At 34.6% G+C, this 13,609-nt stretch overlaps 1 protein-coding gene across 2 annotated transcripts in view; it reads left to right on the top strand.

The window, feature by feature from the left end:
* Window positions 1-13,609, top strand: part of ASXL3 (ASXL transcriptional regulator 3) — a 104,504-nt gene that overhangs the window by 40,643 nt on the left and 50,252 nt on the right. For both annotated transcript variants that reach the window (XM_039333554.1, XM_039333555.1), the window contains exons 3-4: window positions 1,627-1,735; window positions 2,803-2,914. In XM_039333554.1, the coding sequence (XP_039189488.1) occupies window positions 1,627-1,735; window positions 2,803-2,914 (221 nt within the window). The remainder of the gene's footprint in view (window positions 1-1,626; window positions 1,736-2,802; window positions 2,915-13,609) is intronic.

The following is a 13,609-nucleotide window of genomic DNA, read 5'->3' as shown; positions in this document are numbered from 1 at the left end:
CGCCTAATGATGGCAATTGGAACTCCCATAATTGCAGTTATAAGTCAGCACAATCACCTGATGCATATACAAGCTGTTTTGTCCTAGCAACATAATTCATCTACATTTTTATGTCCAATATTTTATTCAGGCATTTCCTTAAAATGTTTCTGTCCAGTATATTTGAAACAAAAACAACTATATCACCCAAAATCCATTCTAAAATTGATCACTTCCAGTATGATATATGCTCCTATTTTGCTGTCATAAGTCTTTGATTTAATGAAGCAAATACAACAAATGAAATTTCCGTAGGGATATCCCCCTGAAATAATGGACATGTTCATTGTATGCAAAGAAGTACATGGCACTTTCATGTACATTAAATTTTGTTATATTTATGTCACATGAATTTATAATTTGATAACGCAAGTGACATAAATTTACATGAATTATAAATTATGCAGATTACCCAAATCACTGCAGTTTATAATCGATTGACAGTGAGATGGGTGGTATATACAATAAATAAATAACAAACAAACTTTCAGATTTAACAAAAATTCAGGATGAACAAACACCCACACTGAATGATCCATTAAAGCAAAGTTTTATTGTAATATGCAACATTTGATAAGGACATAATCATAATTTGAAGTAACAGTTACAATTGATATTACTTAATTAAATTATCTTGATTAAAATTCATTCAGATTAGTATTGTTTTATTAAAAGTTGCATGAAGAGAAAAGCTTGCAATTTGGTGCTTCTTTTTAACTAATTTAATTAATTGTGGATGATTATAGTCATGATGCTTAAAGTTCTTCAACAAATACTTCCCAAAACATGTTCTTCGCATAAAAGATACAATAGAATGTTTTTCATTTGTTTAATTGGGTTCACCTCCTCTAGTTTTAGGACTTGGATGGAGAACAGATCATGAGTTATATCATATTTATGTAGAACTATTGAACATTCAAAAGGTTTTACACTTTTTAGCACTGCTATATATTAGGATTATTTCTTAAGCTGCAATTGATCCTACACTTCCAAGCAGAATCCCTTGAAATCAAAGAAAATCCCAGTATATTTAAGAACGTTGCCCATCACAGAATGGCTTCAAATTACTGTACTGTTATCTACTTATACCAAGATATATGGTTTATACTGGCTATGTTAAAGCAACGCTGCCCATATTTGTTCATAGCTAGCCCTTGCAATTTTAAATGTGGCTGTTCAGGAGTCTTTTAGCATTCTTTTGTTGCCTCTCCATCCTATGGAATGCAGCTGCCCATGAACTTGTACCATTTTGATCATTCATGTGCAACAGCCGCATTGTCTATAACATTCTAAAAATAAGACATTATGGTGTTATTTGCAAAGTAATTTCACATAAATATTTGGACTCTAGCTCTTTTTCAATGCTGAACTGTTTACTGTGTGAAAATAGCATAATTATAATTTGCAGACTTTTTGCCTGAAGCTGAAGGGGCAGATGCATATGATTAAGTTTCAACTGGCCTGTTATTGTAATGTAGATGTTGGGAGGTTTTCAGGATTTTTTTAAAGTGAAACATGAGTTTTAAGAAGAGGGAAGAAGGTTCTGAGAAACACTCCATTTTAACCAGCTTTATTTTTGTTTTTCAGTGGCACTTCTCCATTAGCTTGTCTGAATGCAATGCTTCATACCAACACTCGTGTTGGTGATGGGACATTCTTCAAAATTCCTGGCAAGGCAGGACTCTACGCACTCAAGGTGAGTTGCATATTTTTAGAAACAAAATTACCCAGCGCTATGAAGTCTATGCATTGAATTAACAAATCATATAAATAAATTAGATTGAAGTCATTAGGTTGGGAACAGAGGTAAATTGTGTTCAAAACATTTTAAGATAGCACTTAATATGATTTCCAATCGAGATAAACTTTATAAGTTAAACAAAATTGAGGAATAGGCATGGCTTTATTTTCTTTTTCTAGCTGAGATTTTAGATATTGCCTTTTAGAAATAAGCAAAAATTTACTTGTTTATTTAGAAATAAGCAAATATATTCACATTGTATTTGAGAAAGAGACATTTGGAAAGATTTATATCATGAATGACAATTCTAGAGTTAACAAGGAACTGAAAATGTAAAGCTGTGATACAAGTAATGATTTTATCTGAACGAGCAGAACTATTTATTTAATCCTTAATCTAATAGTGATATCTGAGTGAAGGAGGAGACATTATTCTGAAACTGATAGAATGTGGCATTTTCTTGAAGTAATCAAATGGAATAGGCAGCACTTTTTTCTGAGAAATAGAAATATGGGCCATTTTCTACTAACTGCCAGAATTCAAAAGCAGCTTTTGCATTTGATTAGATTTTCTTTTGTGTGGTATAGTTAGGCTTTACAGGGAAAACACACACACACACACACACACACACACACACACACACACACACACACACAAAGCCCACTTTTAAAATGTAGGTGCTCCATAAATTTTGAACTGTAGAATTTGTTATGTAATTATAGAATTATGTTCCACCTAATAAAAACAGAACATAAAAAAGTATTTCATTTTATTCTGCATGATTTTTGGAATGGTTGTATTTTTTTAAGGAATAAGTTGGTTTCTATGAATACTGATGTGAAATAAGCTGCATTTTTCTATTTAAGTTTCTAGAAGGCTTTACAGTAGTATGTCCTGTGAGAGACTTTTTCCTTATTCATGAAATTGTCAGGAATCACATTTTATTTATGGAATGTTCCTAAGAAACACATTCTTTTTTGAAATGTGACAAGCAGCATGATGACATATGTCTTTACACACAGAAGGAAGACACTACATGCCCAGCAGATGGAACATTGGATTTAAGTTGTGAATCTGAGTTGGACAGCACTGAAATGGCTGAGACTAACAATAGCAATGGGGAAGAAAATGGAGGTAAAATATTATTTTTATTGTTTTTATCCTTTGATCTTAATGGAGTGTTTATATGTTGAGGAAGTTACATATTTTTATTTTAGATCATTTGTTATCTTTGCAAATACATGTAAGTATTTTCTGGCGCCGATAAGGCCTATTTTTTAAAAATATAAAAGATTCAGTTCTCATTCCAGATCTCATTAATAGATTTGGAAATCTTAATATCTAAAAAATGAATTGTTAAGTTTCATGCACCAGAAGCATTGTTTGTTTGGTGTTCTTTATATCAGATGGCTCATGGGAAAGAGTTTTGGATTTTACAGTTTCTAGGGTTGTAAAAAGAACTGGAATTTGCAGAAAATGTTTTTTAAATATTAAAGATAAGTACTTTAAAATAGCATGCAGAATTGCATTCTATTTATATATTTTCTAAAAATGAAGTTTGGTAGACTTCTTTTCATTGTTTTCAATATTTTACAACACTGTTAATTTGCAGATTGCTTTTCCATCTATATTAGCCTAAGCTGAAATTGATGCTATATATGTTTGTAAAATATTCAATATGTTATTATAGTTTAGTGAAGCAATAGTTTAAACAGTTTGTTTTTCTTCTGAGAATGTTGGTTTTCTGTTAAGTAGAAAATGGTAAATGGTGCTTATTTTATTTACTGTTTATCATATTTTAGGGACAAAATAATGCAGACTAGAAATGGAAACTTTGAACTTTAAAAGGAGCAACAATGCCGTGTGTGTGTATGTGTGTGTGTGTGTGTGTGTGTGTACAGAGTTAAAGAATTTTAAATACTTACCAATTACAACAAAAATATTTTCAATTATTGAAGACCTTTCTCTATATGTAGCCCATACTGTTGTTAAAGGTGAAGATAATGTCTTTTTCCTTGCAATAAATCTGCACATCATATTTGTGCTTAACTGTGCCTTAAATATCTAGAAAGTCTTTCTTTTCTGCTAAGAACAATACAATAAAACAATTATTTTTCAAAGGTTCTATTTTTAGGGAATTCTTTTCATTCTCCTACATGTTTTTTAAAAATTCTAGAAAGTGTGAAGGCAACCCTTCCATTTTAATGGAGCCTTTTTTAATGGCCTTTTGGGCCTTATGGCGGTGAATATTCCATTGGCTGTAGAGTATTGTAGAACAAGATTCATAGTGAGATGTTTAAAGAAAATAGTGTCAAAGTTATTCATTTCTTCGCTGTAAAGGATTCTAAGTTGTTTTTGTAGTAGCTGAAAAATTGATGAATCTACAGAATTATGTCCCTCTCTCCTGCATTCTGACAGCATAAATACAAGGTACTTTCTATTCAGGATTGAGATATGGCTAGTATTAAAGTGTCTTTTATCGTCATTGGATTTTTAAACTAAGCTAGTGTTTATAGAAGAATTTTATTTAGGCCTTGTGTCATTTTTAGAAAATGTCCTATTTTCTTTAGGAGAGATTGGGAGGGCTTGCTGGGTTCTGGGGGTGAAGTGGGTAGCCTGTAATTTACAGACACTTCATTGCTGACCTCTTGATATAATTGAATGACATGGCTTTCTTCCTTCAATTTCTGATGCTACCGTTTGGTTTCAAATGGAAATAAAAACTTTGCACGTATGGCACATTTTCACAAAGAAGGCCTTTTCCTCGTCCTTCACAAGCACATTTTCTGTCCTGTTGTACCATATTCATCATCCATTTTTCAGGGTGAGATTATGGTTATTCTTCAGGTGGTTCTTGGTAAAATGTAACTTCAGTCCAAGTCTTACTTTCCCTGTTAAGACACTTCATTGACTTTGATTATTGCACATAATTAGTCCATTTACTGTCTCTAATGATAATTCTCCCAATGGTATTTTTTGTTCAAAAGGGGTAATCTACAGGTTCCGTGTGTGTATTCAGGAAGAAAGCCATTGGGGTGTTTAATTTGGATTTTTGAACAGGGCATGACTAGGTTCAATGGCTTGATGCCTGTTTCCGACTCTGACTCTATAAAATTGTCCTACTGTCTGATTCACATCTTACATTAGTGATTTTCAATAGGGAAAATTAGGGTTACCTCCTCTATTTTGGTATCATTGCTGACAATTTAGCTATTGGGAAGGAATTTTATCTGGATGTAATTGGAGAGTGGGTTTTTTTGTTTTTGTTTTTGTTTTTTGTCAGTCACCTAAATTATATATTGAACAGAAGTTCTGGGCACTTCAGTTACATTTTAGTCATAATGTTGCAGATCCATTTTGTGGATTGTTGGACTTGGGACATCTTACAAATTATAAGAGGCATTTCCCAAAAGAGCAATTTACAGCACTCAGCATTTGCACTCAGCTCTGGAGAAATCTGTACTCCTGGATAGATCCAGTTGATAGTTTTCTGTGTGAGTTGCTCAGTGGTTCAGTTTGGGCAGGCTGATACTCAATTAACTTTTTGAACAATTCTACCAAAAGAAACTTTGATCAGCAGGCAATTTGACTAATAGAAGAATCCATCATGAGAAACTGGGTTTTAACTCATCCCCAAAATGGTGTCCCTCTTTATTCCAATTCAAGTTGCCTGCTATTATTCTCTTGTCTCTCCCCCCTCCCCCCCCGGCTGCTGTTGGAGCAGGACTATGATTACAGGAGCAAAACATAGCCATTAAATTTTTTTCCTCTTAAAATATAAGAATAAAGTAAGAATGTTGAGTTTTAAATATGAGAAACATGGCCTTACATATCTGTTCAGCCATGCCAGCTCATTGGCTAGTCATTTTCTCTTGACCTTTCCTATTTGAAAATAAAAGGAAATAACCCTAATATAATTATGGTGAGTTGTTAAAATCAGCTTGTAGCTCTTCTAAAAGTATTTTTCCAGTACTTTTGTGCTAACTTGTAGAAAATGTGTACAAAGAAAAACTTAACTTCAACGTAGCAAATGGATGTCAAAGTCCCAAAATTGTATGTTTAGTTCTGTGTGCCTATGTAAAACGTATAGTACTGTAAAAAGTACTTTGTACTTTTGTGTTAGTGGGAGAAAAGATTTTAAAAAAAGAAATAATTTGTCATCAGAAACTTGCCCAGATATTGAACTGCCATTGTAGTACTCTTTATATTCCTGAAAGAGATTCAGATTATTGCAGAAGATATCTCAGAATTCCATCATCAACTACCATTGCTAAATGCCAATATTATTTATCAGGAAGGAAAGGTCTATTTCCTCTGTGCCCTACTGCTTCCATTAAAAACTATTCAAATTCAGAATACATACATACATACATACATACATACATACATACATACATGACCAAAATTGTGGAAACCTTTTGGGAAAAGTGTACATTTGAGGTTTGATGGCTAATAACACCACTTTTTTTGGAGTAGTACCATAAAATTAATATCAATGGAAATATAATTTAATAAGAATGTAATGCAACAAAGTTTGTTCAATTATCTGTATTCTATGAAAAGTTATAGCCAAATAACCAGAAAAAGGAAGCACAACTTGCTTAGGTTGATATCAGGTAGCATTCCTTAATCTGATTATAGCCAATGAGTATGAGTGTTTAGAGAGCCAATCAGGCATCATCTTGTTTTGGCAATGAGCCAATCAGATCACAGTAGGATTCAGTTATTGATGTCATGTATTGAAGCTGAGAAGAGGACATTTGTCAATGTATTATGTGATCACTATCAAGTTGGTTGGGGTTTTTTGTGTTCTTTCATTTAGTAAGCTTGTAAAACATAGTAAAATTAAAGTAATGGTGCAAAGAGTTGACTGGTCACCCAGAAAGCGATGTAAAATAGTATTATTAAGTGAACAAGGCTACAGTTATAAAGAAATTAGAAGAAAAATAGGTGGAAACTTAACCAAAGGTGGCATTTCTAAGTTTTTGAAGAGGTATAAAGAGACTCAGTCACTACCAAACCACACTGGTAAAAGCAGGAAAAGGTGCACAACAGCAAGTGATGATAGAAGAATTAAGAGACTGTGCCTACATGACAGAAGAAAATCATCTGGGTGTATACAAGATGAAATGGCGCAATGCAATGTGAAGTTGAGTGCAAAGACTGTTTGGCGTAGACTGCAGGAATTTGGCCTAAAATCTAGAATTCCATGAGAAAAGCCACTTTTATCTCTTAAACAAAGGTTGAAAAGACTAAACTGGGCTAAAACCCATGTTAACTTGGACAGAGGAACAATGGGACAGTGTTATTTGGAGTGATGAGATCAAGATCTCCCTTTTTGGTAGTGATGGCATAAAATACGTAAGGAGAAGAATCGGAGAAGATTTGCATCCTGATTGCATTACGTGTACCGTGAAACACCCAGTCAGTCTTATGATGTGGGATTATATGACAGAATTTGTTGATTAATGGGAATATAAATGGCCAAAAATACATTAATGAAATACTTGAGCCCAAACTGAAGACTTCTGCACATGATCTTTTCCAAGACAATGAAGAATTTATATTTCGACAGGATTCAGCTCCATGTCATGTTGCTGCTGTATGCAAAAAGTGGTTTCAAAATAATCATATTCTACTGCTGGAATGGCCTAGGAATAGCCCAGACCTTAACCCAATTGAAAATCCATGGAGCTGACTAAAGAAACTTGTTAGTCAGAAGCGACCCAGCAATAAAACCCAGTTAATAGAAGCAATGATTCAATCTTGGTTTCACATTATAACAGCTGCAGAACTAAAGGACTTGGTTCACTCCATGGGAAGATGTTGTAAGGCCGTAATTCATGCTGAAGGTTACTCAGCTAAGTATTAACTGACGTGATAATTTTTGTATATCTCATTTTTTCTACCTGTTTCACTTTTCTTCTTTATAACTGCTATTCTAATAGCAAATCCTTCATAAAGGTTATTGCATTACATTCTTGATTAAATTATCTTTCCATTGATATATAATTTTATGGTACTACTCCCAAACAAAGTGGTGTTATTAGCCATATATGTATGTATGTATGTATATGTGTGTGTATGTTTGTATATGTATATGTATATGTGTGTATATGTATATATATGTATGTGTATATATATGTATATATATGTATGTATATATAGAGAGGAGAGAGAGAGAGAGAGAGAGTTTTTCAGATAGACCGGTCTGATTTATTGCACCTTGGCATTTTTTTGACTGCTATACTGCAGTTCTATTTTTTTTTTTTTTAATAATCACTTTTGCCTTGCCGCCCCCTATACTAGGGGCATTAAGCAGGCTCAAGTCGCTACTGCGATACATTACAAATTCAGATTTCTTTTTGCTGACAAAGAGTTAATTAATTTTCTAACTCTTTGTCAGCAAAAAGAAAGAGAGAGAGAGAGAGAGGGAGGGAGGGAGGGAGGGAGGGAGGGAGGGAGGGAGAGAGAGACTGTAATTGCAGTATATATATCTGTACACATACACTCGCATACATTAACAAATATCTTTTTCTGTTTTGGTTCTTTTAATGTAAATATGTTATTCTAGATAGATACATTTTAATTTTACTTGGGTCACTTGAACAGTAATAAAGATTTTTTAACAGCTTGCATAAAACAACATTATTTGTTTAAAGTCACTTTTTGATCAAAGATGCCTTTCTTTTAATTGTATTATAACTTAACACCATGTTTTTTTTCTTTTGTTTAACAAAAAGGTGTTGCTGCCTGACTAGAGAAAAGCTGTTCTGATTTTGCAGTTTAGGTTCTAGAGAGGTCAGTGTGATTTGGATGCTTATTTGATATATGTGTGTTGACAATGCAAGACCATTTATGTCAATGCCCATATAGTTCTGTGTCACCCTGAGAAAATGTATGGAATTGATAAGGTAGTTTAACAAGTGGCTTATACTTGTGTTCTGCTTCTAAGAATGTGCTTTGGATAATTCAATATCTTTAGTATATATGCAGATATTTTCTGCTTGAAAACAGCAAGATATACTACAAAAAAGAAAGTTAATCTATGCTTTGTAACTTCATAATTTATATGTTTTAAAATTATTGTAACAACGTAAAATTGATAAGATCAGGAAAAAAATGGACAATAATTATAAATTCATTTGAAGCTGACCTCTCCATATTTTCTCTTAGGGTTCCCTCCCTCCCCATATATTGTTCAGGTTTTCTGAGCATCAGAAAAGAGCTGATTGAGACTGATGGACAAAGCATATTTTTGCTTCTCCTGTTTTCTGAAGATTTTTACTTATCTTTCCTGCCTTTTCTTCTATCACAAAATTGCCCAGTTCAATAAGAAGTGACATCTGCCCCTATCAATAATTGCTGTTTGAGAACAACAGTTTTGTGCTTAGGTTATCACATAAGAAATACACTTGCACAAGTACCCAAGGCAGAAGAATATTTTCTCTAAAGTAATTAAAGTGATTGGTTTTTTAGCTTAACTCATTTTAAACTTTTAAAGCATTTATGCCAAGAAACAAATTAAACTAATATAACTTTCTTGCTATTTTTGTATTAATATTAAAACGAATCATAAAGAGGTAGCATGTAACTTTCCTTTTTCTCTTGCTGGGCTTAGACACATTTATTCAGAAAGAGATCTCATTAAGACCAGTGGTTTCCTCTTCTAATTACTTGGAACCAGCAAGTGCAATACTTTTTAATAAATTATAATTTGTAAACCGAAAATTATAGTACTGAAAGCAGGTATATTTCCTCCTTGTGGAATTTTCCAATCTCTCATATGCAACGTTCTGTACTATGTTTTGATTAATATGCAGTTATTTTCTTCAGCTATGCATCCCTTTGCATGGGGATTTTTGAGATTTCCATTTAGCATAATTTCTATCATTCATTAAATGCTAACATATCAAATCATTATAGAATGGAGATACTGAATAATTAGGAAGGCATCTATAGCTGCTAGCTAAAGTTCATTCTTGTTAATAATAATACCAGATGTTTTGACTGGATTTTGCATTTTTGTTCACCAAAGAGTCTTTCCTAAGGACCTGAGATTTAGACAGATGTTATTGTTATTGCTGCTGCTGCTGCTGTTAGTCTTGGGAGTAAAGCTTTCTGGGCCACAAGGCAAATGTAAACCTAAGAGCCATGTCTCAGCTATAGCCACTGAGAAGGAGAGTCCCATAGCTATTTCTTCTAGGCTGTCACCACTGTAGTGTCTGATAAGTATCTCTCCTCTAACTGAGGGGAGGTTGGTAGTGGAAACGATGCTGATTCAGAGACAGCTAACTCAGCACAGCAGAATAAAACTGAAGAAGAAGCAGTGGTCCCTCCCTCCCTTCTTTTATATGATTTCTCCACTACAACTCATCTTGGGGTCCCTTATGGCCAGGTTTGCAGGTCCCAAGTGACTACCTCTGTCTTCACTATTAGTACATCCCTGATTAGATTGGTAATCTATTTCATTTCTGGGAATTTAAGATTGTATACAAAGCACTCCCTCTTCATTGTTTTTCCCTGCAACTAAAACATTGTCAAATACGGTAGTTAGACTAAGAAATAATGACTAGCCAGAGTCACCCAGTGAGCTTACATAGCTAAAGGAAGTCATGAAGTTAAGTGTTTTTTATCCTAATCAATTATTTTACCTGTATATAGCAATAGCAGACTTATATACTGCTTCATGGTGCTTTACAGTCCTCACTGGCTTTGCAAAAGTTTTGTATAATGCTTATATCAAATGCTCAGATACAAGCTTTTTAAAAAATAATTATTAATTTTACATGTGTTAGTAACTTAACTTCATTTTATCTGAGATACCTACATGAGTTAAATAAGGCAGTGGATGTCTTCCATTAGATTGACCAAGTAGAGTCGGGTGGCTTTTTAGAATTTTTAATTGACTATTGTTATTATTATGGCTATATGATAGCTAGGTCTTTTTCTGTGTTTCTGTGACTAAATTAACATAATGAAAATTACCCACTGTCAAATTTACTGTATGTATAGAAATACTACAAAAATCTGAAATACTTGCTATTTCATGTTATGACCTATCTTTAACAATTTATGCTATTGTTAGTTCTTCTAAAGCTTATGAAGAGAGTTCTATAATTAATTAGATAATGAAGATCCAGCATATTATTCTTCTCATAATAATATTTATCAGATTTATATGGCTACCCACCTCAGATGATGTGTCTCTAGATTATATATAAACAAACCAAAATAACCTGATGCATGGACTGTTGTAACCAAATACTCTGGAAGGTTTTCCTAATGTATTAAAATAGTTACAAATGATGATTTTCTACCCTGATGGAGAAACTGCTTTGAATGCTTTTCTTGGGTATTTATGTGTGTAATGTGCATGCATGTGAGTGCAGGGAAAGGTATATGAAGCAGCTCTGATTCCTTTTACAGAATGAGGATAATTGCTTTAAGACTTCAAAATGGGGAATCACTTGGGCCAACATGTTCTGCAAAGCCCATTCTTGAAACCTGTTTTCCTAGCCTAAATTCCAGATATAATCTAGTATAAAATAGTTTATTTATAACTGTAGTATTTTTGTCTCTACCTTTGTCAAAGAAATCAGATATTGTGGAAAAATGTAAGAAATTCAGTACTCTCACCATCTTAATAGTATAATTGACAGTAGGTAACATCTATGTGTTTTGCAGATCAGTGCCTTAATAAATATAGCTTCTGTGTTATTGCCAGTAGCAAAAATTTATCATCTGGCTTCACAATCAACATATAGCACTTTCTTGAAGCAGTGCTCCTCATTTCTCTCTGTCAAATGAGGGAATTATGGTGGCCACCTGCCATTATATGATATCAGTATTTGTGAGAGCTTCAGATGTCACTTCTTTTTAACAAGCTCTTGAAAATCAGCAGAACTCCATCCCCCAATTTTATATCTTATGAAAGGAATAACAGCTCTAGTTAAAACACTGCTTTAACATGATTTGCAGCTTAAGTCTGCCATCCATTATTTCCCCTCCTCCCTTGTTGTATGAAGATAAGAATAGTATTAAGATAGTAATAGAGTTGTACTTTTATCTCACTGTATTTTGTTTATTTTTAAATACATAATTTGAGGAAGTTTTAGAGGAGGAGCTATGCCCTTATTGTAGAATGCATGTTTCACATCTCTAGTTAAAAGCATTGCAGGTAACAAGCGATATAAGAGAACTCTGTTTATGCCCATAAAGAATTTCTAGACTGGAGAGTATAGTATAAGCAACTAGACTAAATTAAGCAAAGACTAAGATCTGATAGGGTTATTCATTTGTTAGATAATGTGCTATATCAGTGGTTCTCAACCTTTTTAATGCTGTGACCCCCCAACCGGTCGTAAGTCGAGGACTACCCAACCGGTCGTAAGTCGAGGACTTTCCCTACCCGGGAGCGCCACGCATGCGTGGTGCCACCCCCTGCGCCGGCCGAGGTGTAGCTGGCAAGCGGCAGAGACGGCGCAGGCCAACCACCGGCTGGGCCACCAGCTGGCCCAGCCCAAGGGAGGTAAGGCACCCGCCGGGCCCCACACATGCCAGCAACCCTCCCTGCGCCCACTGGCCTCCCACCTCCCACCCCTGGCCCTCTTTTACTTACATTTTTAGTAGTTGCTCAGCAGGGAGGGGTGGAAACTTCCAGACAGCTCGCCTTCGCTGCAGACAAGTTGCAGCACTGTTTGCAGAATGGGACTTTGGCGGGCTCAGCAGGGCAGAGACAGCCTGGACAATTCCTATTGGCTTTTGAAAGCCAATAGAATTAGACTCTATTCAAGAGAGTCTATTCTATTGGCTTTCAAAAGCCAATAGGATAAAAGGGAGTAGCACAGCTAAGGAAAAGGGGAAAAAAATGGCGGACTGTGTTGTTTGGCGACCCCCGTGAAATGGTCGTTCGACCCCAAATGGGGTCCCGATCCACAGGTTGAAAACCACTGTGCTATATATATAAGGCTCTTTCAATATTGTTTAAAAATACTGTATAAAATGCTAGCTATTAATAACTCAGTTTCTAGTTGCATCATGGCATGGCTTTACTATTGTTCAATATTCTCTCACAAGATTTAACAACATTTACATTTAAAACTTGATTGTAATTCAATGTTGGAACTAAATCATTGAATAGAATTGGTTTATGTGCTGTTGTCCCTTTTTCTACTTGGTTGAACCTTAGCACTAACCTATTAGGTCAAGGGATCTCTCAAGGCTGTTAAATTCTATTATTCTATTAACTTCTGTAACATTTACAGGAGGTGATAAGCATCCTTCTGTTCTGCTTCCTGGACTGGTGGTTCTCTTTATTACATTCAGTGTAGCTGTGAGCATTATTGCAGTCAGTACATTTTCAAATTATAATGAAAGACATTACACAGATGTTAATTTCTAGGTATCAGCATTTCCTGAATTTAGCATGTGTTGGAAGCATGCAATTGAAAATGTATGTTTTGACAACACTGAGCATTGTGGGATTTCATTGCCAGTTGTCATGCAGATGCTTTTTGCCATTGGAAGCCTATACTTTGCCAAGAACAATAAGAGTTCAGATGTATTTTAGCTGATATTTGCAGCTTCCACATTAAATGTGTCTTTGATAATTTGAATGGCTATTGGTGATTTCCTCTTTACCTAGCTGTTTAGTTCTCCTAAATAGCCTTTTAGATATTTTATGCTGTCTGAAATACAATTTCTTCCTTATATGGGAGATCAGCTCTGAGATAGTAATAGTAGTAAAGTTGGAAGGGACCTTGGAGGTCATCTAGTCCAACCCCCTGCTCGGGCAGGAAACCCTACGCTATTTCGGACAAATGGCTG

This window comes from Crotalus tigris, unplaced genomic scaffold (assembly GCF_016545835.1).
Source record: "Crotalus tigris isolate CLP2741 ecotype Arizona unplaced genomic scaffold, ASM1654583v1 scf7180000024506.7606697, whole genome shotgun sequence".
Lineage (NCBI taxonomy): Eukaryota > Metazoa > Chordata > Lepidosauria > Squamata > Viperidae > Crotalus > Crotalus tigris.
Note: the sequence above shows the minus strand (reverse complement) of the source record. Positions and strands in the feature narration are given on the sequence as shown.